Source organism: Podarcis vaucheri (assembly GCF_965113315.1).
Source record: "Podarcis vaucheri genome assembly, chromosome: 6".
Classification (NCBI taxonomy): Eukaryota; Metazoa; Chordata; class Lepidosauria; order Squamata; family Lacertidae; genus Podarcis; species Podarcis vaucheri.
In genome coordinates, this window is record NC_138764.1 from 76,247,667 (window position 1) to 76,275,287 (window position 27,621).

At 42.8% G+C, this 27,621-nt stretch overlaps 1 protein-coding gene and 1 long non-coding RNA gene across 11 annotated transcripts in view; one reads left to right on the forward strand and one right to left on the reverse strand.

The window, feature by feature from the left end:
- Window positions 1-25,806, forward strand: part of CHD6 (chromodomain helicase DNA binding protein 6) — a 105,016-nt gene extending 79,210 nt beyond the window's left edge. For all 7 annotated transcript variants that reach the window (XM_082228613.1, XM_082228618.1, XM_082228616.1 and 4 more), the window contains 19 exons: window positions 896-1,006; window positions 5,142-5,344; window positions 5,741-5,940; window positions 6,668-6,827; window positions 8,246-8,335; window positions 9,086-9,189; window positions 9,815-9,944; window positions 10,457-10,517; window positions 11,428-11,482; window positions 13,588-13,807; window positions 14,393-14,601; window positions 14,817-16,430; window positions 17,106-17,254; window positions 18,368-18,574; window positions 18,868-19,314; window positions 19,647-19,829; window positions 19,914-20,033; window positions 21,255-21,359; window positions 22,222-25,806. In XM_082228613.1, the coding sequence (XP_082084739.1) occupies window positions 896-1,006; window positions 5,142-5,344; window positions 5,741-5,940; window positions 6,668-6,827; window positions 8,246-8,335; window positions 9,086-9,189; window positions 9,815-9,944; window positions 10,457-10,517; window positions 11,428-11,482; window positions 13,588-13,807; window positions 14,393-14,601; window positions 14,817-16,430; window positions 17,106-17,254; window positions 18,368-18,574; window positions 18,868-19,314; window positions 19,647-19,829; window positions 19,914-20,033; window positions 21,255-21,359; window positions 22,222-23,124 (5,271 nt within the window). In that variant the 3' untranslated portion in view covers window positions 23,125-25,806. The remainder of the gene's footprint in view (window positions 1-895; window positions 1,007-5,141; window positions 5,345-5,740; window positions 5,941-6,667; window positions 6,828-8,245; window positions 8,336-9,085; window positions 9,190-9,814; window positions 9,945-10,456; window positions 10,518-11,427; window positions 11,483-13,587; window positions 13,808-14,392; window positions 14,602-14,816; window positions 16,431-17,105; window positions 17,255-18,367; window positions 18,575-18,867; window positions 19,315-19,646; window positions 19,830-19,913; window positions 20,034-21,254; window positions 21,360-22,221) is intronic.
- The window catches only part of LOC309535540, a 47,509-nt gene that overhangs the window by 17,165 nt on the left and 2,723 nt on the right, over window positions 1-27,621 (reverse strand). For 3 of the 4 annotated variants that reach the window (XR_014221283.1, XR_014221284.1, XR_014221285.1), the window contains exon 3: window positions 16,446-17,041. The exons of the other annotated variant lie outside the window; for it this stretch is intronic. This is a non-coding gene — a long non-coding RNA (uncharacterized lncRNA). Of the gene's footprint in view, window positions 1-16,445; window positions 17,042-27,621 lie in introns of those variants that run through there. 4 annotated transcript variants of the gene reach the window in all.

Here is a 27,621-nt window from a genome sequence, read left to right on the forward strand (position 1 = left end):
ATTAAAAATAAAATTTATAAATGCGATAAGCGTATAGACACTTAAAACTTTAAGATAAGCTACCACAGAGAGATGACCCAGAGTCACCCATGGAACCAGGTTTGGGGATTTTCTTAACAAACTAGTTTGGGTTAGGGGATGGTGTGCGCCTATAGACCTGTACACAGAATCTGGCGGCCATCCAGGTCATCTTATGTTGTTCTTATGTGTTTGACGGAGCTGAATCACTAGACTGAATTGTTTCTATCTAGCATTTGCCTTGTGAATCTGGTGTTGGCTCCAGGACACTGGAGCAACTGCCTCTCTCAGTTATTCTACCTTCTTAGCAAAGCAAGCCCACGGGGGTCTTGTCAGTGAACCCCCTGGTGGGGTGTGGGATGCCAAATGATACTGACCATTGACACAGGCCCTGTGTGACCCCAGCCATGCTCCTTGCCTTCCCTATATTAGTGAGATGTTTGTCCAAGGGGTCAACTTCTTCAGGGAATCACGTTGTAGTCTGTGCTGCATAGCAGAGAATTGGCACCAAGAGAGTTCTGGGGGTGAGACACTGTGTTTGTTTTTCACCTCTGCCTATATGCTATCAACTATACGTTTGGCTGAGAAGCTGGGTTTCTTGAAACCAACCTGCTAAATGCAATGCCTAGTATGTATAAATATCCAGAAAAAAACACCATTTAGAAATCCTAATCACGTATTGTTTATCCCAGGGCCTAACATCCCCAGCATGTTGGAGAAAGCCAATTGCTGGGCATTCTCTAATTTAACTACCAAATTATTTGTCTGCACCCCAATGTGGTTTCTTTCTGAGTGGTTCTGCATAAAGGATTCACGGCTCTCCTTTGTTCTGCTGCTGTGTGAGGTATAGTCTGTTAATTTTCGTTTCACCTCCCAGGCCAGTTTTGTTGCTTCCGGAAACAGAACTGACATTTCACTAGATGATCCCAACTTCTGGCAGAAATGGGCAAAAATAGCAGAGCTGGATACAGATGCAAAAAATGAGAAGGTAATTATGATGTTACTATTTTGGAACCGGAAATAAAATGCATGCGCAAACATATACACCTACATAACTGTTTGCAGCAAGCTCTATTCAATGGTGCTTTAGGCTACTTTTGGTGTATTATGGAGGACAGGAGCTTGATGCAGATCATCTGAACATCTCTTCTGCAGGAACTTGGGTCATGCCATCCCTTCCCTGAACCTGATTCTTAGAATCCTTTCTAATACTATAAATTCATGTTGAGGTCCTTGGTCTGAGGGTTGTCCTGTGTGAGCAGTATTTTTGACCCACTCAGGTACGGCACAGTAGCACAACCTGGCCCTGAGTCAGGTTATCAGATTCTAATAACTTTATTCAGCTGATGGCTTTGACTAGCAAGTGCATCTGACACAACTTGTAGATTTAAGTTATGTCTGTGTAATTTGTTGAGAGAGCTATTGTAAGTTAAAGCCCATTCCTTTTGCAAACTATCTAGCAATGCCTGGTATGTTGTAAGTATCAAACAAAAAAGTACATATTTATTTTAATTGTTTCTAATTCATACATGAAGAGTCTAGTGGTCTCCCATCCAAGGAACTGATAAGGTCTATAGTGGCTTAGCTTTAGCAAAGTGCTCCCCACTGGGACCAACTTTGGTTTTTCTTAACAACCTAACCTTTACTTATAGTTTATTTCAAATTAAACTTTATTCTTCTTCATCTCAGGGTGAAGAAGTCTGTTTTAAGTGTATAGATTTGCATCTGTCTGCCTTCCTTCTTTTCAGCCACTTCCTTCAGTGTAGCCTGGTATTTAATGCAAAGCAAGTCCTGTTGATTTTACTTCCAAGCAAACTTGCTTAGAATTGTGGCCTATAGTAATGCACTGATGTGTAGTGTGAAAAACATTTACTTACTGCATATGTATGTCTACAATACATATGTTTGCATGATCGTGCACATGTGAAGGCGCACACACACACAAAACACTTGCATAAAATTATCCAATAGATAGTGATAGAACACTGTCACTTAAAAATCCAGAGGAGAAAAGAGAACTTTTTAAATCAAGTAAACGTTACTTCTTCAAGATGCATCATAAAACAAAACACAGTGATTGAAGTTAGTATTAACATTCTGAATGAAGCTGGGTACAGTTTTAAACAGCCTTTCAATTTTAAACCAGTCTCTAAATTGAGCGCCAGATGCAATTTATCCTCAGCTCCCACACTTAGCAATTTAGATACTCTGTGCTGTGAAATCAAATCAACTGACATTGTAAGAATGTAAAATTCAAGCATATAATTAAAGTCTTTTTCTTTAAAACCTGATCTACTATTTCCTATCATTTCTTTTTCTTTTGCTGATTTCCTTAACATTGCTGTTTTTAAGGTGAAAAATATGCACATGCCAATATAAACAGCAGACATTGGAGGGAAACCTCATTACAAAGAAATATTTTATATCTCTAAGTTTTATTACCTTTACAACCGCCATTCACCATTTTGTTTGAAAAGAGTGCTGTTTTCAGGTTTCATGTAAAGTTCTGATGAATTAACCATTAACAAATTAATCCCTGTATTTTCAAAATACTGGAGGTGGACGTTCACCCCTTTTGTCTTTAAGCTCATGTTGACAGCTGTGGCTTTTGCATAGGAGCATAGAATGAAAGGAACCCATTACTTTGTACTGGACCAGGGAGAGATGCAGACAATGGTTCGGGCTTTGGATTTTGACAGTCCAATAGCTTTGCATTGTCCTTCTCTCATACTGATGTGAGTTGTAGAAACTAAAAGTATTCCTGTTCTTGCTGTCTGTACTCTGCCAAAGGCAAGACTGCGTCCCTAAAAGGATACCATATCTCCCATTCTTTCTTTCCATGCTTGCTTATCAGATAGTTGCTGCTGTTAAAGGGAAAGGAACTCCCCTCCTTCCCCCGCCTTTGAAAGGTATTAGGTGGCTCCAGCCATCACAGTCAGTCTTCCTAGTTGGAGGCACTGAAAACAAGAGTGTGGTTGCTGCGTTTTTTGTGGGGAGGAAGAAACACTGAAGTGTTCAGCTACCTGGAAGAAAAACAGCATACGCGGCTGCCACCTCCTGAGCCCAGTCACTGCAGCTGCTTGCTCAATCAAATAACTGGTTCAGTATGGTCCAGCTACCTCGGGCAGTACCAGTCATCTCTGGTGTCTGCCCTATTTATTCATTAAAATTCTATACCGCCCTTCATCTGAGGATCACAGGTCAGTTTACAATATAAAACCACAAAAATGCATAAACAGTAACAAACAAAAGCAATACCCCGCCCCTCCAGTTTAAAAGGCGATATATTGTTTGAATAGCTAAAGGCCTGGGAGAAGCTGGATTTTTTTAAAAAAAAAAATAATTTTTATTAACAGGCCAATCACATCACATTATCCATATCACATTGATTCCAAATTATACAGCCAAATTTTAAATTTTGTTGGGGGTACCCATACATCAAGCTCAGCTGGAGTCCAAAACAGCATCACTTATCTTACTGCATTAATTAGACAGTTCTGTCCAGTTTGATCCGGATAGTCCTTTATTACTTCATTTCTCTTCTTGTTGTTATCATAAATTCCTTTCTTTGTGATCTCTGATGATTTTCACAAGCAGGTTAAAAGCTGGCAGTCTATGTGGATTTTGTACTCTTCCAAAAATCATATCGATCCGGGACAGCCTCTGTACAACGCTTCCATAAACAAAATTAATCTCCGATCTGTCCTTTATTTTTCTCAGGCTTACCGAATAAATCAAATGAGTCTGGGGGTTCTGTCAGGTCAAACTTACATTCCAGCATTCCTTCTCATTCAAACAATCCTGATTCTCCTCCCCCAGTCCTTCTTCCTCCAGCAAACCTGTCATGGTGAGACGCCATTTTTTAACTGCGTCATAAAAAATTTCCTCTTTTCTCACCGTTCTCCAGTCTTCTTTCCTGTTATACTCCATCCCACATAGTTCTTAAAGTCCTGCCTGTGATTCATAGAAACGCGACGATCTTGTTTCTATCTGGGGTGAAGGGTTATTAATGTCACATCATGCAAAGAAAAAAAGAGTTTTTTCCTCCACCCCCCCCCCTTCGTTCCAAACATACAGTCTCCTTATGGTAATTCATCAGAAGATTTACTTATCCGTCCGTCACTCCTGGTCGCAGAGATCCATTAATCAGCAGTCTTATCAGTCGAGCTTTACTTGATGTATGTGCTTTCAGCTTCATTTCCAAACGTATGTTTCCAATTATAATTCCAAGCTGCAGCAACCAGCACGCGCTGACTGGAATCGGCGTCAGGAAGATCTGACTTCACCGAGGGCCTGTGCCAAGTGTTCGGCACCCCCATCACTCGTTTCAGGGGGTGCATTGTGAACACCGCTGGCAGGACAGTTTCCCCCCGCATCCTGGAGGGATTAGGAAGACTTCATACTTCCCATAGCAGCCCCTTAGTAACTCGTATGGGTCAGAGAGATGTTATTGTCGGCCATCTTCCAACACGCCACCTGGTGGCCCCCAAGAAGCTGGATATTTTTGCCTGGTGCCTAAAGATACGTAACAAAGGCACCAGGTGGGCCTCCCCGAGGAGAGCATTTCACAAACAGGGAGCTACTACAGAAAAAGGCCTGTTCTCGTGTTGCCATCCTTTGGACCTCTTACAGAGGAGGCACGTGAAGAAGGGCCTCAGATGAGGATTGCAGGGTTGGTTCACATGGGGAGAGGCTTTAAAATGTAGCCTAAGGATAATGCCTTCTAATACTCCAGCTAGGGCAAAAGAAGCCACAGCAGAGGGAATAATGCTAGGCAACAGACCACTGAGATATTTTCTTCTTGTTTTCCTGCCATAACATAACACACATGCAATAACGAACATGGGCGGAGAGAATAAAAGAGTCACTCTGAAAAACAGGAAAGTGGGGGGCAGGTGCACACTCTCAGTTTTGGCTGTGGCCAACTCTTGAAAATAGGTTTACCAACTCATGGCCATTCCAACTGTGATTTTTTTTTTTATAAAAAAGATGTATATCAGTGCTTACTTCTGAAAAATCTATAGGTGTTAACAGTTTCAGAAAGAAATGGTTAACCATCCCAGGCAGCTTTGGGTGCAGATTCAGGTAGTTACATCTGTTCTTCTTTTTCCTTCCCTTCACAGGAGAGCCTCGTGATTGATAGGCCCCGCGTCCGTAAACAGACCAAACACTACAATTCCTTTGAGGAGGATGAACTTATGGAGTTCTCTGAACTAGACAGTGACTCCGATGAGCGACCCACACGCTCGCGACGCCTCAATGAAAGAACGCGCCGCTACCTACGGGCAGAATGTTTCCGTGTGGAGAAGAACCTGCTTATATTTGGGTGTGTCTTTTTGTTAAGCTTTTCCTGGGAGCCCAGCCCCATATTATCCTGGCCCTAGAAGGTGGGTTCTGTGGTCTGAGCAATCTGTGAAGTGTTCAGTGCAGAATAAGTGTCCAGTCTTTCCCAAATTTTATCAGCCATGGCATTTTCTGCAATGCCTAGAGGGGAATCTGTGGGAGGAATAAATACGTCTGGGTCCAAAATCCAGAACCAGTGATCAGGGTCCCTCCTTTAGCAATACCCTGCTCATTTTCCTCTATAGTTTCCCTTTCTATGAGTCTCTCTTCCTTTTCTTGAGCCTGGCCAGGCTTCATTGATAAAGTGCAGTGTGGGAAGATGCTGGAAAAGTGCCAAGTGTCCTTATTAGTATGTAAGATACATCTCTTGTTTTTCAAGCTGGGGGCGCTGGAAAGACATATTGACCCATGGCCGGTTTAAATGGCATCTCAACGAGAAAGACATGGAAATGATCTGCCGAGCACTCCTAGTCTACTGTGTCAGACATTATAAGGGAGATGAGAAGATAAAGAGTTTTATCTGGGATTTGATCACTCCCACAAAGGATGGACAGAACCAGGCCCTACAGAACCATTCAGGTACAATAGGCTCATTTTGTTGTTGTTTTATCACCTACTTTAAGCTTCAGCTTTACCTCAATGCAATGAAAGTAGGAGCTAAATAAAAACTTCCGACATGGGGTCCTTTCCTAGCTTACATCAAAGCTAATAAAGCACTTGCTAATAAAGTGTAAGAGTTTTAAGTCCTCCGTTTAGTGAATGAACCTTCATTTGTAATCTGCAACAACGACACTTCTCAGATCAGAGCTGCATTACTTGCATAGAGACATGGTGTGAAAAGATTTAAGACTGAACACAGAGCAGTTATCTATTGTGATTCCCTGCTGGGAACTGGCACATGCAGACAAAGCAGCGGTATTTGACCCCCCTGCTCATCAGCTAATGAGCAGGGAGTTCAGTCCTGCACAGAACCGTGTAGAGATCAGGACTGAACTCTCCAATTATTAGCTAATAGATGGACAGTTCAGCCCTGCTGAGTGCTATTTCTCCTGTGTATTTCCTGTGGGGCCATGATGGAAGCAGACCCCTATCCCCACTCCCCAGTGGCCCAACTTCAGCAGGTGGGCGGAATCACCCACTTTTCAGTCACCTGATGTCATCACGATGTCAGATGACGTGACAGGTGGAGGGCCCTGTTCATCTGTCACAGTTCGTATGAGGAGATAAAAGATCTGGCCAGAGATCTGCTATAGAGCCATGTTGAGTCTGCAGTGATGCTCATGATTCTTCCCCCTGCCTATTGCAGGCTTATCAGCCCCAGTGCCAAGAGGAAGGAAAGGCAAGAAAACCAAGAACCAGATGCTGCTCCCTGAGATCAAGAATGCTGACTGGCTCACCACCTGCAATCCAGAGATTGTCTTACACGATGACAGCTACAAAAAGCATCTAAAACAACATTGCAACAAGTGAGCAAATTGGGGAGGGGGTGCTGACTGGGGGCTCCATAATGCATTATCCAGTGTGGGGTTTTGTTTGATCTATCAGCTGCTGCGCATGTTCACTATGGAGGTACCTCAAACCTTTTTTTGAGGAAGTCTGCTCCTGTTCTTGCACCTCTGGAACCAGGAGTCAATTCCACCCCCCACCCCCAACTTGGTGAGAACTGTCTGAAGAAATTGAAGTTGAAGTTTGGAAAACTGTATGGAGAGGAAGCTGGGATTTCCTGCTGTGGATCCATGAGGATTAAGGATATTCCCCAGCTCAGGTTTTCCAGACTGTGTAAAATGGATGAGTGTACAAATTGGAAAACTCAGGGACATGTGCTTGCACCACTCCTGTTCCCCCCAGGTCTGGAGCAGGAAACAAACACCCACTCATTCCAGTGATTAGATATGTTTAGCTTCTCTCTTTTGGTGTAAGTCATTGAGAGAAATGCATGCGCTCTGCTTGGTCAGAACATATTTGAATAAAACCTAGTGGATTTTTGCAAAAATAAATTAATCATGATTTTCTGGAAGAGGCTATGCAACTGGCAAATTTTGCTCACTACAGTGCACAGTGGACACAGGATTGGAACTGTGCTCTCCTGTGTCCCAAATGCAACCCAGTTGGCACTAGGTAGTCAGTAAGGGGATACCAAGCGAATGTGCTTCTTCTTAACTGTCTGGTTTTAGAAAACCTGGGATTTCTGCATTAGATTTCAATACGTTGACTGCAGCATATCATCTGCCCCCTCACAAACCACCTCATCTCATGTATTTTCTTTTTGTGTGCACGTATGTTGGGTAGTAGAGACGCAGGTGGCGCTGTGGGTTAAACCACAGAGCCTAGGGCTTGCTGATCAGAAGGTCGGTGGTTCGAATCCCCGTGACGGGGTGAGCTCCCATTGCTCGGTCCCTGCTCCTGCCAACCTAGCAGTTAGAAAGCATGCAGTGCAAGTATATAAATAGGTACCACTCCTGCGGGAAGGTAAGCAGCGTTTCTGTGCGCTGCTCTGGTTCACCAGAGGCGTCTTAGTCATGCTAGCCACATAACCCAGAAGCTGTACGCCAGCTCCCTTGACCAGTAAAGCGAGATGAGCGCCGCAACCCCAGAGTCGTCTGCGACTGGACCTAACGGTCAGGGGTCCCTTTACCTTTATGTTGGGTAGTAAGTCAAGTTATGAGTAAGAGTAAAGAGTGCATGCCTAGTGGCTTCTCTTCTAGCACTGGGATCTGGTCCCTGCAAGGCCAGCTTTCTAACAAGGCAGCAATGACAGTTTCCACTGCCAGCAAATGAACTGGCACATCCTGGAGACCTGCAGATTGGCTTGTTAGGTTTGGGCAGCATATTGGAAACTCCAGATTTTGCCCTCTGAATCACTTGCTGCTCTTCCTTTCGGTAGGGTGCTGCTGCGTGTGCGGATGCTCTACTACTTGAAAGCTGAAGTGTTGGGGGAGGCAGCCGACAAAGCCTTTGAAGGAACTCCTGCCAAGTATGTTACATTCGCCTTCTGGAATTTAGCTTTACAGTCCCCCGTGTTGGAAACATACACAGCATGTGCTTGAGTTGCTGCGTTTTGACTTGGTGTGTGTGTGTGTGCGCGCGCAGGTGTTTTTGCACTCAGCAGGAAATTGTAGAACCCTGCGGATGCATATTTTTACCTACAGCAGATTATATTTGAAAGAAACCTGTGGAGTCTTTGCAGGGTATTTCTGGTTCTGCAAATACATGCAGATGAGAGCGGCAATAAGCTCAGCTGAATTAGAAAAGAGATCCATTCATGTCAAAACTCTGATAGGAGACCCAAGACCTATCCTGGAGACAGCAACAAAATTAAATATTTTAATGAACCGGTTGATCCTGACTGGTGCAACTGTCCAGGATTTCACCCAGGTCTTTCCTAGTCTTACCTGGAAATACCAGGAAGTGAACCTGGAACATTTTACAGCACTTCTTAGTGGATTTTCACAAGTCCACACTCCGAACATTTTATAGAGATGTTGGAACTTGCTGAAACATACGTGGTCTTAGTGAAGGACAAAACAGTTTGGAGAGATCCTTTATGGACCATTTGTTTTGATGGTGGCCCTGCTGTTGTGGAATTTCCTTCCCCATGAGTTCCATCACGCCCCTTCTGTGCTACTCTTAAACCTAAAGACTATTTCATTCCCAAATTTGTATAAATGAGAGGAATGGCTGTGCAGAACATTCTTGGGATATAATCTTTGCCTGTCCTTCACAGAGATCTGGATTTCCTCCTGCCAGACATTGACTACATAGAAATTCCTGTGGATTGGTGGAATGCTGAAGCAGATAAATCCCTCCTTATTGGCGTTTTCAAACATGGTATTACTTTTTGTATGGCCTGGAATATGACTTAATTCCTAGCAAGCATGCATAGGGTTGCTCTGTAAACCCTGCACAGGATTTTATGATGGGATTGAAATGCCTCTGTGTTGTGAGTTTAGGTTACGTATTGGGTGTTTAGGCTGTATAAAAAGGGGGGAAAGAATAGTTACAATAGACTTGTATTAAACTATATATTTTGTAGGTTTTAATGGTTAAATAAAAAAAAAGAAATAATTGTGGACTGTAATGTGATATTTTAGCAATAATAAACATAAACCTCTTTTGTATTTATTTCTTTAACTTGCATACCTCTGTTTGACATAGTAAGGGGCAATAAGTTATCCAGGGCACTCAATACTTGAAATCCTGATGGGGCCCTTCGCTGGCAACCTGAATTATGCCTGTATTACGTCCACATACCCTTGCCTGTATTATGCAACATAACAAAGTTTAACTAATTCAGCAACAACACTGCATCATATAGAATGGGCAGGCCACCTATCTTACCTCCTACTGTTTCTTGCTGATTACGTGGACCTTAACGGAGATGTAGTAGTAGAGCGTTAAGGCTGGAAGCACTCAGCTGAATATCACTGAACAAAAAACCTCTGGCTTTTGTCAGGTTACGAAAGGTACAATGCTATGCGAGCCGACCCAGCCCTGTGCTTCCTTGAGAAGGTAGGCATGCCAGATGAGATGCTGCTGTCTGCAGAGCAGAGTGTCATCGATGGAGTGCAGGATGCTCCAGAAAGGTAAGCTTATGCTGGGCTGGCAGGTATTGATCTGTCACAGGAGCAGAATTGCTTAAGTGAACACTATCCAGACTACATGCTGATATTGCTGTGGGAGCTGTACACAAAGGCTGTCGGTGACGTTAGCTATTTGTAGCGATGCTGTGGATTGGCAGATGGGGAAGCTTGGTCTATATGAATTACGTCAAAAGGTTATGCCTTGGAGCAGTTCTCTCCAAAAGCTAAGTGTGCATACAGTCTTGAGAAAGCATATCCATAGTGGGTGGTGCTTTTGGTGATCCCCAAGTGTTAAATCAGCAGAAGGTGGGGATGGAATGATTGTTGGGCTGCCCATGACTGTGCTGTCACAACAGTCTTCGTTATGAGGCAGATGCCTGCCTATAGCACAGGTAATAATAGCCAGCACTGCTTGCCTCCACTTCAGTAGAATTACTGTTTGGAGAATTCTGTCAGAATGACCTTGCCTTACAAAGCTTCTGCAGACTAACCCCCTCTTGGATTGCTTTGTTTAGAGGGAACGTGGATAAAGAAGAGACAAGTGCAGAGAAGCTGGACGTGCTGCAGAAACAGGAAGTAAGTGTGATTTCCTAGGCAGGGTCTGCCATGGGAGCATATTCACCCAGTGCTTTTCCACCTGCACTGGCTCCCGGTGGAGTACAGAGTCAGATTTAAGGTGCTGGTTTTGACCTTTAAAGCCCTTCACGGCCTAGGACCCTCGTACCTATGGGACCGCCTTTCCTGGTATGCCCCACGGAGGACCTTAAGGTCCATAAATAGCAACACCCTAGAGGTCCCAGGCCATAAGGAAGTTAGATTAGCCTCAACCAGAGCCAGGGCCTTCTCAACACTGGCTCCGGCCTGGTGGAACGCTCGTGTCTCATGAAACCAGGGCCCTGTTGGATCTGATTTCTTTCCTCAGGGCCTGTAAGACAGAGCTGTTCCACCTGGCCTTTGGCTTAGAATCAGTTTGATTCCCTCCCCCTCTTTCTTTTTCCTTTCTCCTCTTGTGAAGAGCCTGCATCCTAATGTTTTAATGTTGTATTTTAATCTTGTATTTTAAATTGTATTTTAATCAACTTGTTTTTATTATTGGTTGTTAACCACCCTGAGCCCGGTCTTGGCTGGGGAGGGCAGGGTATAAATAAAATTTATTACTATTACTACTACTACTACTACTACTACTACTACTACTACTACACTGCTTCCATTATCTGTTCTGATGGTGTTCTGGGACTGCAGAACACGCACAAATAACACCCTTGACAGTTTCACATCCCTTAAAGTTGAGGGTTTGGATCATATTGACAATATGAAGTGTTCTTCTGGTCATTTCACAGTGCCTTTATAGATGTGTAACATACGCTGCTGTGCAGACAATGTAAATTATTTTTTTACTGGATAATTCAATGTTGGCTTTGTGTATTTGGCTTTTGGGTGTCTCTAAAGTAAGCTCTGTTGATGTGGGCTTGTTTTCATTTCATAGGAGACTTCAGATGGTTGTGGTGAAGTCACTGAGAAGAAGGAGGACACCATGGCAGGTGAGGCTGCGCTTCTAGATGTTTTAGGGAGTGGAGGGGTATTAATTTTATCAGTTAGAATAGCAGCTTATGCTAACTTCCAGAGCAAATAAAATCTGTATTTCAAGAACCTATCTTGCAAAAGATCCTTCATTATGTGTAATGGGTATGGGGTTGCTCGTGCGTAAGTTGCCACCTCTCCTGGCTATGTTGCCTTGTTAAACCTTTTCTGTCTGGACAGCCCTTCACTTCGTGGCTGCCTCAGTCGCTAGCAGAATCCGTCAGCGGGCGTTTCTTAAATCTTTTCCAACATAAAAGTTGTTTGACACCCAGTCTCCTCCTACTCTCTCTGCGCGGAAGTCTTCTGCGCAGGGTGGGCGTGGGTAGCGGAGGACCCGTGCTCTCCCCGCTGGTGTCCGGTGAAGAGTCCTGGAGCCCTCTCGCCGATTCCCCCATCAGCCCCTCTCTATCCCTGGTGTTGCGCTGATTTGCTTCCCCATCTGCGGAGCTGCCTCTCTCCCTGCTGGGCCCTTCTCCAGCATCATTTGAGAGCCTTCCCTCCGCCTCTAGCTCCGATGTCAGTTCCTTGACATTATGCATTTGAAAAACTCCAATAATACTTTTTTATTGCAGGTGCTTTGCAACTTAACAAGCCTTCCGAATGATAGCTACTATTTTCTGGTGTTTCCCCCTGTTTCTTTTTTATTGAATTATGTTGCATACACAAACAATTAGAACAAAACTTAGTCATCAAACAGATTAAGTAAATAAAAAAGAATAAAAAATTAATAAGGAAAAGTAAAATTATAATATAGAAGAAGAAAAAAGAAAGAAGAAGTATGAAAGAGAAGAAAGGAGAAAAAAGAATGTGTGTGTGTGTGTGTGTGTGTGTGTGTGTGTAACTAGGATAACAATCATTCATCATTAGGCTAATATTTTACAAACAGATTCTTAAATTAAAACACAGAGAACTACATGCAAAGTTACATACAAAACAACAAATAAAGACTTCTGCCAATACCACAACAGTTCATTGTTCTTAGTAAATATACTTTCCTGTATTTCAGTTGGTTCCTCATCTTGGTATCGGTACACTATTGCTTTTGCAGTGTTACTCTAGGCACAACCTGGTAGCTACTATTTTCTGTTGGTTTTATTTTGAATGTTGTTACTCTGTTTTCTCTGAACACTTCAAAGGTATCTTAGAGCAGGTAAAAGTACATCTATTTGTGTGTTTAAAAAATATATTAAACAGTATCCTATGAAACATAGAATAACGCTACATAAAACCAAGGCACTAAAGTGGCTGAAAGATAGTCAAAGCAGAAAGCTTGACAGCTTCCTTAAAGAAAGAAAAATGGGTAGCAAGGGAGTTCCACAGTAATGGGATCACTGCAGGAAAAGGCCTTGGTCTACAAATTAATCCTAGAGCACTGATTCCCAAGTGGACGGTTGGGTCATCAGCTGTTATTACCATGCACAGCAGCACATAAGGATATTTGTGGTTCTTCCTTCTGGATCAGTGGTTAGAACTGACAGGTGGGCTTAAAGAAAGACAAAAATTGGAGGGACGTGAATCTGGACTTGGTTGTATGGTACAGAAGCTAGACAGGTAAAAGGTACAAGGTTATTAGCATTGTTAGATGACACAAATATCGCCTCTTGCCATGGAGCAAAAGCAATGAAACTCAGCAGGCTTTGAGTATGTTATTGTATTGCTGAGGGGAATTTTTTGTGTACGGCAAGCCTTCTGCAGAGCAGGGTTTTGTTTACAATTTAAGACCAAACTTCCTTTTCCCCTTTGGATGGGTGTGTGGCTGCATGCTTCTGAGAGAATGTGTAGGCTTCAGTTTATGTGATTATCATTTCCACATAGTTCAGAGGAGTAACATTCAGAAAACAAAGGAAAGAAAGCAAAACCCAACAAAAAATAAGGTGACCTTTGAATCCCAGTGACTCAGAAACCCAATGCTGCCTGCATATCCCAACCATGGTATTGAAGACTGATGGGCAGGTTATGTCCGTGTATATGTAGGTGGGGTGAAGTACTTAATGATTCAGTAGGGATGTTTCAAGGACTCTGCAGCATTTGTGTTAAATACTAATGACCTTGCTGATGTTTGAAGCCCAGGATGGCTCCAACCCAGACAAATCCAGCTGGCCTGTGTCATCTGCCCTCACAGCCAGACTGCGGCGTCTCGTCACTGTCTATCAGCGTTGCAACCGTAAAGAGCTCCCTACTAGGCCTGAGATCATTGGGCCTTGTAACCATGGTTATTGGCTGCAAGAGGAGATGTTTAGGAGAGCCAACGAGATGGACCCTATCAACAAGGAAATGCAGAAAAGGTAATACAAAACAGTGGGCTGTGAACAGGCTTGATCTTATTTGAGCACTGGAAGGACTGTTTTAACATAAATGGGCAAAAACTGCTAATAGCTTATCCCCAAACACTGTAGATAGTTCAGGTTCATAGCCTGCATGCTGTAATTTCAAGCTTGCAGATGCTCTTACCATTACTGGAATCCCATATGCTTTGATTCCAGATTGTGGCATAACGTAAGATACCAAAGATCACCCCAATAGGCAGGGAATGTTCTCGTAACACCAAGAGCCAGCAAATACAGTATGCTTGCTATGATAAGTCTAGCAGGTGTGAAGAGCAGGCAGTCTCTCACCCAACTTTGAAGCTGCAGGAGTGAGGGAGATTGCTGAAGCAATTCTACAGTGACACCTGCCACCTCTCCAGCTCCAAAACTGGGAACTGTTCGGCTGCTACATTATCATTTGTTCAATTGTATCCCTAACACCCTCCCAAACTAGTAAAACTAGATTGACCAGAACTAATACATAATTGCGACACACAGAAAATATGGAATTTTTTGAAAGCAAGTTTCGTGAATGGGTGGATTTGTGTTCCCCATGCATTGCAGATGGACCAGAAGAGAGCAAGCAGATTTCTATCGCACTGTCTCTTCATTTGGGGTAATGTACGATCCAGAGAAGAAGGTTTTCGACTGGACCCAGTTCCGATCCATTTCACGCTTGGAGAAGAAAACTGATGAGAGCCTAGAAAAGTATTTCTATAGCTTTGTTGCAATGTGCAGGAACGTCTGCCGCTTGCCCCACTGGAAAGAAGATGGTGAGTGGGAACTATTTGGGGCTTCTAAACTTGCAATTTAGATGGTGATGGAGGGAATTACCCTGCTTCTTTCCTTTTCAGTTGTTTGTTTTTTACTGCTAAAAATCCCCTGCTAAATGTCTTGAGCAACAGACTTGTAGTATTTGGATCATAGTCTAAAGACATTCTACCCTTGATGGTTTTCTCTACCCTCCCTCCCTCTTCTATACTCATAGGCCCAGCTGATCCTAGTATCTATGTGGAACCAATCACTGAGGAGCGTGCCGCAAGGACCCTATACCGAATTGAACTGCTACGGAAGGTCCGTGAGCAAGTGCTGAGGTGTCCGCAGCTGCACGAGCGGCTCAAGCTTTGCCGCCCAAGCCTGTACCTTCCCGTGTGGTGGGAGTGTGGTAAGCATGACCGGGATCTGCTCATCGGTACAGCTAAACATGGGCTGAACCGCACGGACTATTATATCATGAATGACCCCCAGTTGTCATTCCTGGATGCCTACAGAAACTATGCTCAGCACAAAAGGACAGGGGTCCTTGGAACAGAAAACTTGTGTTGCCACCACCAAGCAAATGCTAAGCTGTATTGCTCCCCTTCATACAATCAGGTGGAAAGAAAACATGAATCTCCGGAGACCGAAACGGAGAGCTGTCTCAAGCTAGTGGGCTCAGGCAATAGTCTCTCGCGGACAGACAACATCTCCCAGGATAGCAGCTGTGAAAATTTCATGTCAAAAGTCCGGGGTATGATTTCCATTAACTATGATGAGAGCTCTTTGCCTGACTCTCTGATGTGCATGATGTATGATGAGAAGGCGTGCAACAGCGAACATAGCTCCCTTGCCCGAGACAGTCCCAGCTGCACAGATGTCAGTAGCAATACTACCAAAATAGCAGAGGGCAAAATAGATGGGGATGAAGATCTATCTAGCTGTGATGCTGAGACCACAAGAGAGCCCTCCTACCTGGATCACTTGCAATTTGGCAGTGACCAAACGGAGGGTCAGAATGCAGCCCAGGAGCCCTCATCTAAGGAAACTAAGCCCTCCAAGAGCTTTATTGTGGAACCCTGTAATGCCCTTGAGCACATGGAGAGTCCGTACGCTAACCCAGAATCAGTACCGTTTGAAAGAGATGGCATGGAAGGGGTCCTGAGCATAGGAGTGTATGGCCCCAGTCTCCATAACTTTGATATCAAAGTCCATCCTGAGAAGAGATTCATGGGCTTGTTGCATGAAAAGGGCTTGGAAGAGAAATCAGTGCAAAGTCAGAGCCACAGTGAAGAAGAGGAGGAGGAAGAGGAGGAGGAAGAGGAAGATCATTTGGAGACAGCTGCTGACACTGTGGAAGATTTGAGAGGTTGCTTAAAGACCCTAGATGGTGGTGAAGACAAACCCATTGTGCAAGAGGAGCAAAAGCATAGTTCATGTCTTCTCACTACTCTGGATGCATTCATGAAGGAAAGGAATAAGGAGCTGGTTGAGTCAATCTCGAGTGAGCAGGCAGCATCCAAATGTGATAGTGAGCATGGGGCTGGGGAGGACGATCAAGCTGAATTTGAGAGCCTTGAGGAGCACACCCCAGTCTTGCAAGAGATCCCGACCTGCCACCATCACCACTACCACCATTCTGCACAAAGCCAGACGTCAGCAATTCAGATGGAGCTCCTTAAGTCACATCCTGTTTGTATGGAGGCAGACCCCTGGGGAGATGACACAGAGGAAAAAAGGGGCAGTCCTGTTCCACAGCCTCTCTGTGGGAATGAAATGAAGAGGGAAGAGGAAGAGTATGAGAATCAAGACCTAGAGAAGAGGGATGAAAGCAGCCAAAATCAAGGTAGAGTAATGTGGGGGGTATCTTTCTGATAGTGAACATTCCTGCATATCTTAGTAATTTTCATTTTGAGGTGAATTGTAACTTGACACTAAGTATAATATAAAAAGACAGTATTAGCATGACATCAACATCTTATATATATCTTTACAAGTGCCAGAAAACTGACTGTGGCTGCGGATTAACAATTTTCAACTCCATAGGATCTTGCTTCATTCATGTTGCATTTTATACCCTTTACCAACTGAGTTGGCTCGGTTGGTTGGCTAGTTAGTGAAAATGAGCTTTTATGTATACTATTTGAAGGTTAGGATCAAGCTAGGCCACTGAATCATAGTAGCTGAATTATTTAACTGCTTCTGTTTTCTTCTGGTGTTTTGTAGCAACACTGAATTCTGTTGTTGCAAGCTTCCAGAGACACTTAGTGTAACGTATCAAACTTCTGCCCATAATTAGCAATCTTCTTCAGAATCGCACATGCCATTCTGTCATTTAAATTTACCGACACTATTCTTCAAATATATGGGAGCTTCTAGAGGGTGTCATAGATGTCCAGAGAACCATGCAGCTCTGTTGTGTTTTCTTTGTTGAAGATCATCGATGCCTCAGAATGCCTTTGAAAGAAAGAGCGATTTGATGCTTTAACGAAGCTTACATGTTGTTTTCCACTCCGTCTAGATTGTTTTGAGAAGTTTTCTGAAGATGAAAGTAAGAGTTCCACATTTGTTGTTCCCGGAGAGATTGATGACCTGCAAGATGTCCGGGCACCTACCATTGCTCAGCTTCTGCAGGAGAAGACACTCTACTCTTTCTCAGAGTGGCCTAAGGTGGCTTGGTAGCTTAAGTATGCATGATTAAGGGCTTTAGGTCAATGTTCCACAGGGATTGAGATCCATCTACCATGTTGTTTTCACACAGGTGCACCCTGGCTTGTGTCTGAACCCTTTTGAAAACATATTGAGAGAAGTAGAATAGATTATCCAGCAACATTTTGGAAGCAGCATTGACGCATTTCTCCAAGTTGAATATTTCTCTGTTATACTTCCTGCATTATAGTGTCATATTTTGTCAGATACGGGTGTTAATATCAATAGCTGTCCAGTGTCTTCAATAAGCAATGTGAAAAACACCATTGTGTTTGTGATTCCAGTGGGCTATAGCCTTTTCTTTGTAAAAAGGCCAGGCACTTCCCTTTGCAAAAATGTCCTAGCAGTTTCGAAGTATTGAGGTTTTCTTTGAAGAAGAAAAAATGTTTTTATCTCATTTTAGTTATTGGTCTCATGTTCTGAGTGTGTGGCCCTAACAGGACTTCAGCCTAAATGACAAGAGCCTCTGGCAGGCCTGTCATTTATTGTTTCCCTCCTATACCCTTTATCTTATTTTGAAAGGGGCATCCTGGTGCTCTGCATTTGACTTCCTCCTGCAAACCAGGGTTTAGAACCCCAGTGTAGTTATTATCACTCATTGTTGAAATATTGCTGAGGCAAGTTAATAACCATCAGAATGCTACTGATGTTAAAACTGCTCCCAGTGTGTTTGTGTATGTATGTCCTAACAGGACATTATTGGGATCAACCTTACATTAGTAGCTTTAAATTATGATGTAGAGAAGGGAGCAAATTGATGTGTGATGGAAGGGTAGAATGTAGAGGTTCATTTTCCAGCTTGTGTTGCTTATTGGTAAACATCCAGTCATACTTTCAAATGCGATTTTTAAAAATGCAACAGAAATAGAGAGTGTATCTGCATAATGGCTCCAGTCATTTTCTTGGCTGAAAGCTGTCAATTTAAAACTTTGTATGGTATGTACCCTGGAATGAACACTTTCTACAGGAATGACCAAGTGTTGTGTGTCTTACATGTTGCCTAGTTGTAGTTCTTGGAAGGATTAGAATTTACAGCACATGCAACCTAGTGAAGCATATCTGCTTCTTTGACAGGATCGAGTGATCATCAACCGCATAGACAACATCTGTCATGCCATCTTAAAGGGCAAGTGGCCTTCTTCCAGCCAGCCATTTGAAATACAAACTGTGATGCCGACTCCTGCATTATCCAGCAGTACTGGCAATAGAAACAGCTACACTGAACCAGAGGCCTCCGAACCCAGCTTCAGCAATGGAGTGATAGCTGCACAGGTCCAGAAGGTGAATTTGGGTAGACGTCTTTGCCTGCTGCAAAGTGTTACTTGTATAATGTTTCAAACTCCTGTCCATAAGAAAAAAATATGCTCAATACTGCATCAACTTAACTGTTCTTAAAATTACTGACACTATCATTCTGGCATCCTTTTTTTAAAAAAAGTTTATATTTACATTCAGGTATTTCTTTTAGAAAAGGGTGCTGAATTTAAAAGTTAAAAGAAAATTATGAATGCAGTCTCCATTAGGACAGATTGTTGTAACTGTTCCTTTCTATCCACTCCTGGTTTTAAACACAGGAAGGTTTCCTGGCGCCCACTTTCGTCAAAGATGAACACAAGCACAGGCAACCGTATGAATTTGAGATGGACAGAGATGCCAAGCAGAGGAGCCTTGAACAGCTCGTGGCTTCCCACCCCCACCCTTCCATCGTGTTGAACGGCTGGCGGGATGCAGCAGTAGACCTCTCAAGAGTGCCTGATGGGTCACCAGCAAGCAGCTCCCCTTTCTCCCTGAGCACAAATATACCTAAGCTAGGGACAGTGAATGCTCTGCAGGGCTCCCTTGGCATGGACTTGTCTGGTATCCTTCAGGCAGGGTTAATTCATCCTGTCACAGGACAGATCGTCAATGGGAGTCTACGAAGAGATGATGCTGCCATGAGGAGGAGACGGGGCAGGAGAAAAAATGTGGAAGGGATAGATCTCATATTTTTGAAGGAGAGAACCCTCCAGACAGGGCTGCCAGTAAGTAACAATCCCCATCCTCTTTTATTCCTCTGCACTTTAATGATTGCCTAGTGCCAAGTGCAAATGTTTTGTTTTGTTTTATTCTTATTAAATAATGGTGTCAAGGTATTGGGGTGGGGGTCTGCCCCCTGTGCAACCTAATCAAGGAGAAATCCACACCCCTCCCCAAGGAAATAGTTTGCCATTCTTGCAGCCTGGGTTTAGCTAGGGTAGTTGCGATGGCTGGATCAGATATTGTGTTCATTTTGCAATGACATTTGGAAAATTCAGTATTATTTCTGCATCTCAGTAGTGCCTTTCTTTCTCACTCTTCCCATTATATTATTCAGGAAGATCAAACCCAGACTGTACCAAGTAATCCTAACCCTGATGGGCCAGCCGTTACTACCTCAAGTCCGCAGACCGTTCCAGGCACTAATGTCCAGGCAGAGAAGATTGTTCCAAATAAGAGTCTTCTAGACTGGCTGAGACAGCAGTCTGACTACACGCTTGAAATCCCCGGCTTTGGCACAGTAAGTACAAGTCTCATATTCCAGTCCTGTGCACGTTTACTTGGAAGGGAGTGTCACTTATATTTTCACTAATATTCCTTTCAGAACTTTTCAGAAAAGCCTAAACAAAGGAGGCAGCGCTGTAAGGACCCTAGCAAATTGGACATAAATTCTCTCACGGGGGAAGAACGCGTGCCTGTGGTCCATAAGGGTACTGGGAGGAGGGTAAGCAGAAGACTTTACTATTCTTGTCTTTTACATGATTTGGCGCAATGTCAGTTCTAAATGCATTCAAATCCTGCAAACCTGAGTTCTGTCTTCACTGGCTTATTTTGTTTTGGAGAAGAAAATGCAATTTCTCTCAAGTCTGCCTTTCCTTGCCTCTCTTCCTACATATGAAGTGTGTATGTGCAAATGAATTACTTAAGTGTGAATATCCCCACTTCCACGTAGATCTGCTTATTGAAGGGGAGGGGGGAATAGCCTGCTGCTTTCACACCAGATTGCTACATTCCTCACAGACAAATTGACTGGTAAGAAAGGATTGCTGCCTGCTGTAGGGCATAGCTGGTTGGAGCTTTACTTGCTTCCTTCCAGCAAATTGACTCAAACAGATGGAAGGTGCAGCTTGCTGTGTCACATGGCAAACGGCAGCTTTTTCTCATGGGTACGCTCTGCTGGCTGGAAGGAAGCAATGTTCCTTGCAGTGTTTTTCCAGGCAATATGAGAAACATTGTGGAGGAGTATTTCTTTCGTAAGGGAAAACCTAAGTAGGGACACGGGGATCAGGAGGGTGGACTATACCAGCTGTTATGAAATATCATGGAGAAAACATTTGGGTGACCTCCGATGTCCAGTATGCTAATTTTATATCTCAGTCACAAGAAAATATTTCCACACATTCACAAAAGTTCCCAATGCATCTACATAGGGGTGGACTGCATGTTATGTTTGTACAGTAGTACCTTGGTTGCCAAACGCCTTGGAACTTGTGCGTTTCGCCTCCCTAATGATCGAAAACTGGAAGTGAGTGTTCCGGTTTTTGTACAATTTTCGGAAGCTGAACGTCCAGTGGGGCTTCCGATCGGCTTCAGGACGCTCCTGCAGCCAATAGGAAGCCGCACCTTGGTTTTCAAATGGTTCCGGGAGTTGAATGGACTCCTGGAACGCATTCTGTTTGAGAACCAAATATGACTGTATTTGATTTACATCTGTAAGTTCCAGCAGATGCTTGTAAGGACAATCCTTTTAGGACATTGTCACAAACTGTAACCTGTACAACATCCTCAGATTTCAGTCAGTTACCATGTACCATTTTCCTTCTGGAAACAGCAAAAAAGTGGGCAACTCAGCTTTGATTTCTCTAGGTGTTTCATCATATATTACTTATGCAATGTTGCTTAGTCTTTTCTGCAAAATAAGTAATCATTTTACTGTGTTTTATAGTTAGGGGGAGCTATGGCACCAGCACTGAAGGAACTGCCAAGGTGGCTTGATGCAAACATGGAGTATGCAGTTGCAGCAGACTGGTCTGACATTGTTAAGCTTTCAGTAAGTTAAAAGGTTTTCAGAGAAATATCTATCTTGTAACTTCCCTCCACCTCTTCCATATCTGTTTTCTAATTAGTTTTCTGAATAGTTAGCACAGCTGTTTGTTTTTCAGTACAATTAAAAGATAGTTAAGTGTGAGAGCATGCTGTATACATAAAGCTAGGCTTACCTGCAGATGCAGAGCTGGCTTTTGAATTAAATATGCAAACAAACTATCTTTCAAAATGTATCCTGATCCCTTGTTCTTCATTGATCTCTCTGAATTTCAGGGAAGATAACAAATCACATAATCCATGCATTTCACACTTCCCAAATCATTCAGATTTGCATCCTTTGTGTGCTCACAATTTGGTTAGGCTTCCAGTTTGAGCAGTGGCCACAAGTACTTTCCTGCTAACTTCATCTGAGGATGGCTGGAACTGTTTCTTTGAGAAGGCCCTTCTAAAAGAACTGAAACACTTAAAAAAAAAAAAAAAAGAGTAAGCAACTATTAGCTAGCAATAATTAATAATAATTACAGCCCAGTCTTATGCATGTTTACTTGGATATATTGTGTTCAGCCAGAAAATGTCCATATTATCTATCACAGCCTTAAGACTGATCCTGTACCCTCTTGCCAGGGAGTAAGCCCTATTGAACTTAATAGGACTTGTTTTTGGGGTAGACATGTATAGGATTGTGGGGTGGGGGTTGCTGGTTATTTTACCAGCAAAGCACAGAGACTTTGTTTTCGCACAAATTACAGATTTGTTTGTCACACAGAGAAGCACTTGGGGATTTATATTCCACTAGAGAACCCAGCTGAAGGCACATGTGATTGTGTTAACATTTGGAATTCTATTTCTTCTCTTTTCCAACTCAGGGTTTTTTACCTGAAAGCAAGTTTAATCGTATTCTGACTGAGCCTGTACTCCGAGATGCTGGGCCTCGGCGGAGAGGAAGGAGGCCAAGGAGTGAACTTTTTAAAGCTCCTGGCATAGTAGCAGATGCTTCTTCTGGAATGGGACCATTATTCATGAATGGACTTATTGCTGGAATGGATTTAGTAGGACTTCAGAACATGAGAAACATGCAAGGCATTCCTTTAACTGGGCTGGTTGGGTTTCCTGCTGGATTTGCAGCAATACCTGCTGGCGAGGATGTCAAAAGTGCTCTGAGTATGTTGCCGATGATGCTACCAGGCATGGCTGCTGTACCACAAATGTTTGGTGTTGGAGGACTTCTTAATCCATCAATGACAACTACTTGTACTTCAGCTGCTCCAACTTCATTAGCAAGCACAACTAAAAGTGGTACGTCGCACGCAGAAAATGATGCTGAAGACAAACAAAGTGGCCAAGGTGCAAAAACAGAAACTCTGTCTGAAGATAAGTCTGGTCCTAGTTCATTTTCTGATCAGTCAGAACCTGCAATAACTACCAGTAGTCCTGTAGCTTTTAACCCGTTTCTTATTCCAGGAATGTCATCTGGACTGATCTATCCCTCAATGTTTCTTTCTCCTGGTATTGGTATGGCATTGCCAGGCCTTCAACAAACCAGACACTCAGAGGCAACAAACCTAGAAAGTCAGAAACGGAAGAGGAAGAAAACTAAAGGGGAACTTGCAACTGCAGAACCAGAAACTCTCTCACTGTCCGACAAGGAACATGCAAACAGTCAAAACTGTACAGAACAAACACCATCTGTGTCAGAAGAGAATGAACAGGATGTACCAGCGGAGGAGGAGGAAGAAGAGGAATTCAAAGATATTAAAGATATCAATTAGAACTTTTGTTTCATTCTGAAAAAAATAATATTGTGGCTTGTAAGTTTCTCATCCCATAAATATTTGTTACAGCCCTCTGTTCCCACTTCACCTTCATAAAAAAAACCTGTGTTTCTATAAGTAATATTATCTACCTAATTCCTGGTAAGATAACTATGGTGACATGTTAATAGTTGCAGGGTCTTGCCATAGAGATAAGCAGTGTTCTATAATTGGTACGGGAGGCAGAAATTTCTTGTTCAGTTGTCCAGCTGTTCATCCTTCCCTTCTCCAAAACAGTAGTAAATAAGTACTTGGTGATTGCGAAAACTGCTTACTTGTTTGAGAGGGGAAATAATCTCAGTAAGACAATGCTTCTCTAATGATGGAAACACAAACACAGGAAAAGGTAGATGTTTTTACAAAGACACTGAATTTAAAAAATCTTGTATTTTGGGGTAAAAAGCACAGTTATAGTAAGTGCTAATGTGTATTTTTTGATTTAAAGTATTTCCCTATTTTATCATGGTTACTAGATTAGTAGTATAGACAGAAGTATATAACTAATGATTGAAAATGCATATATTCATTTCTTTCTTTTTTTAAAAAAAAGGCATTAATGGTAGATAATTTCCTCCTGTTCACACTACAAAGTTTTGGAAACAAACTGCTGTAAGTGAAAAGATTACCTGAACTTTTATATTTCTAAAACCAAAACTTGCTTTATGTTTAAGGTGGATTTCAGTTGTCCTTTCTTTGATTTTAGGCCATTTCCAGCTCCTGCTAAGAAACTGACGCACATCTTGCATGATTTTTCTCTTTTTTTAATGCAGAGGCAGGAGCTTAATAACTTCCAGTTATTTTTTTTATTTTTCTATTAGCCGTTTCTCACAAAGGCCCTTAACAATAATTCCCCCTCCCCCAATGAAGAATAAACTACTGGTTTTAATCTTCTTATGAGGGAACAGGATTGGCTTTTATCAATTCTACTACCCTAAGAAATGTTATTTTTTGAAATCAGAATTTTTAAAGCTGTGAGATGGGCTTTTGTTAAGGACTGTTGACGGTTTCAAAGCTTGAGTTTATCCTCTGTTTCTAGTATTAGACTGTGAAGAAAACGTTTTTGCTCCCCCTTTCCATTCCTCTTGATCCCATTCACTGTTCAGTGGTATTTCCCAATGTCTCTGCACATACATTTTGTGTAAGTGTTTCAGATGAAACCCTTTAAAAACATAAGTAGGCTTCCAAAGCTCAGTGTGTTGAAACGCCCTCCACAGGTAATCTTTACATAGCCCTCTTTATTCCCACTCCTATGTCACTTCTCTTTCACTGGGGCTTGTTCTAATTTATAGCTCATGGCTCGAGACTTGAAAAAATACACACTTTGTGGTGCGATGTTTAAATGGCAGACCATTAGAGGGGCTTCGGAGTGTATGCTCATATTCAGATTCACATTTGGTTTGTCACAATTTACTGTATTTTTTACTTATTTTTTCTGTTACAGTTTTGCTAATTTATCAGATGGTCCAAATGTTTTGACATAACTATTTCAGTTTGCATTATTTATTTATGATGCTTTTTTCATTGTCTTTTATACATTTGGGATTATAAAGTATGTACATGTTACAATTAGCATCTCAAAGAAGTCTGCTACCCATGAACTAAAATTAAGTCTGTATGTTGCAGTGAATTTATTCTGAGTTTTCTGGGTTGGAATCAATTTCAACAATTTATGATTATGCTATTGCAAGAGACATAGGCCCTATTTAAATAGCACCCTGTAGCACAGATACTGTATCACTCTTGACAGATTTCTTAGAAATGCTGCTATCTGTTTAACTAACATTTTGTTCAGTTTTGCCTCCAGTGGAAGCAGAGAGGTTTTTTCAGCTGTTAAATCCAAAATCAATATAATTTATTTATGTAAAAAAAAATCACTTGATATATTTTTGAACCTTTTAAGTACTAACTTTTTATTTAGTAGAAAACATGTACTTGCCCTAAATCCTTAAAATACAAATGCTATAAAACTTCATATATCTTGAAAGCCTTACTGTGAATGGATGCAGGTCTCTCTCTCTGGAGTCTATTTGTAATATATAAAAAGATTATTTGCCAGAGCTACACTCGTAAGGAACAGGGTTGAGACTAAACTTTTATTTAGTTTGTCAGCATGTGCTATATACCTTGTTCTTATTTAATGTGCGTGTGTCTGAGTGTGTAGGTTTCTCTTTGACTTTTAATGTGTGACTCCTTTGCAGTGATGGAGCTACTCTGGCTTATTTACAATGAAAGGCATCAATGGCTACTTATTTTTCCCCCATAATCATCTTCGAGAACAAATGCAGATTTCCCACTTATTTCGTGAACACTCACATAAACATAGATGCTTCATCAAATGTGCTATTAAAATAAACTGTCTGTGCTTGTAAAAAATGATAAATAGATTTAAAAGTCAGATTTTTAATTTTTTAATTTAGTGCCTATATCATGCATTTTTAAAAATATTGGCAGAGCCTTGCGAAAGTTGTATATACTTTTTTCTAGGAAATCTATTTCTGATTGTTTTGCTTGACTTGGAACTAAACATGACTTGCCTTTTTCTCAGCATGAGCACTGTTTTGGCCTGTAGCTTATCTTTCTTTCATATTACTTCCCATACGACCCAAGAAGCCCCACTGTATAAACTATGCATTACTTTTATGACTGGGTAATAATAATAATAATAATAATAATTTATTATTTATACCCCGCCCATCTGGCTGGGCCTCCCCAGCCACTCTGGGCGGCTTCCATAAAAACCAAAAATACAATAAAATATCACACGTTAAAAACTTCCCTGAACAGGGCTGCCTTAAGATGTCTCCTGAATGTCAGGTAGTTGTTTATCGCCTTGACATCTGCTGGAAGGGTGTTCCACAGGGCGGGCGCCACTACCGAGAAGGCCCTCTGCCTGGTTCCCTGTAGCTTTGCTTCTCGCAGTGAGGGAACCGCCAGAAGGCCCTCGGCGCTGGACCTCAGCGTCCGGGCAGACTGATGGGGGTGGAGACGCTCCTTCAGGTATACTGGACCGAGGCCGTTTAGGGCTTTAAAGGTCAGCACCAACACTTTGAATTGTGCTCGGAAACGTACTGGGAGCCAATGCAGGTCTTTCAAGACCGGAGTTATATGGTCTCGGCGGCTGCTCCCAGTCACCAGTCTAGCTGCCGCATTCTGGATTAGTTGTAGTTTCCGAGTCACCTTCAAAGGTAGCCCCACGTAGAGTGCATTGCAGTAGTCCAAGCGGGAGATAACCAGAGCATGCACCACTCTGGCGAGACAGTCCGCAGGCAGATAGGGTCTCAGCCTACGTACCAGATGGAGCTGGTAAACAGCTGCCCTGGACACAGATTTGACCTGTGCCTCCATGGACAGCTGTGAGTCCAAAATGACTCCCAGGCTGCGCACCTGGTCCTTCAGGGGCACAGTTACCCCATTCAGGACCAGGGAATCCTCCACACCTGCCCGCCTCCTGTCCCCCAAAAACAGTACTTCTGTCTTGTCAGGATTCAACCTCAATCTGTTAGCCGCCATCCATCCTCCAACCGCCTCCAGACACTCACACAGGACCTTCACCGCCTTCACTGGTTCTGATTTAAAAGAGAGGTAGAGCTGGGTATCATCCGCATACTGATGAACACCCAGCCCAAACCTCCTGATGATCTCTCCCAGCGGCCGCATGTAGATGTTGAAAAGCATGGGGGAGAGGACAGAACCCTGAGGCACCCCACAAGTGAGAGCCCAGGGGTCTGAACACTCATCCCCCACCACCACTTTCTGAACACGGCCTAGGAGGAAGGAGCGGAACCACTGTATAACAGTGCCCCCAGCTCCCAGCCCCCCAAGACGGTCCAGAAGGATGCTATGGTCGATGGTATCGAACGCCGCTGAGAGATCCAGCAGAACTAGGAAACAGCTCTCACCTTTGTCCCTAGCCCGCCGGAGATCATCAACCAGTGCGACCAAGGCAGTTTCAGTCCCATGATGAGGCCTGAATCCCGACTGGAAGGGATCCAAATGGTCCGCTTCTTCCAGGCGTGCCTGGAGTTGTTCGGCAACCGCTCGCTCAATCACCTTGCCCAAGAATGGGTAGATTTGATTTAATTGCACAATACAGTACTTACATACTTTTCAGCAAACTAAACCATAATACTATTTTAAGCCATCCTTCTAGCAGACAGTGCTTTCAAATATTCTTTAACATTAACATTCCATATTGTTTTGGCACCCAGCTGGATGGAGGTTTCCAAGCTACACAACTAGAGCTATTTCTAACTCAAGGACCAGAAGACACTAAGAGAGTTTCATCATTTAAAATCTAGTGATTCATGTACATCCCATAGTGAATTTGCACAGCACATCTAATTAGCAAAAATAAAGTATGTAGTGACGGTTTCACCTGTTTAGATCCTGAGAATTTCAATTCAAAAACTGCCATGGTGAAGGGTGTCAGTAACTGTTTCCAATGTAAGGCTTCTA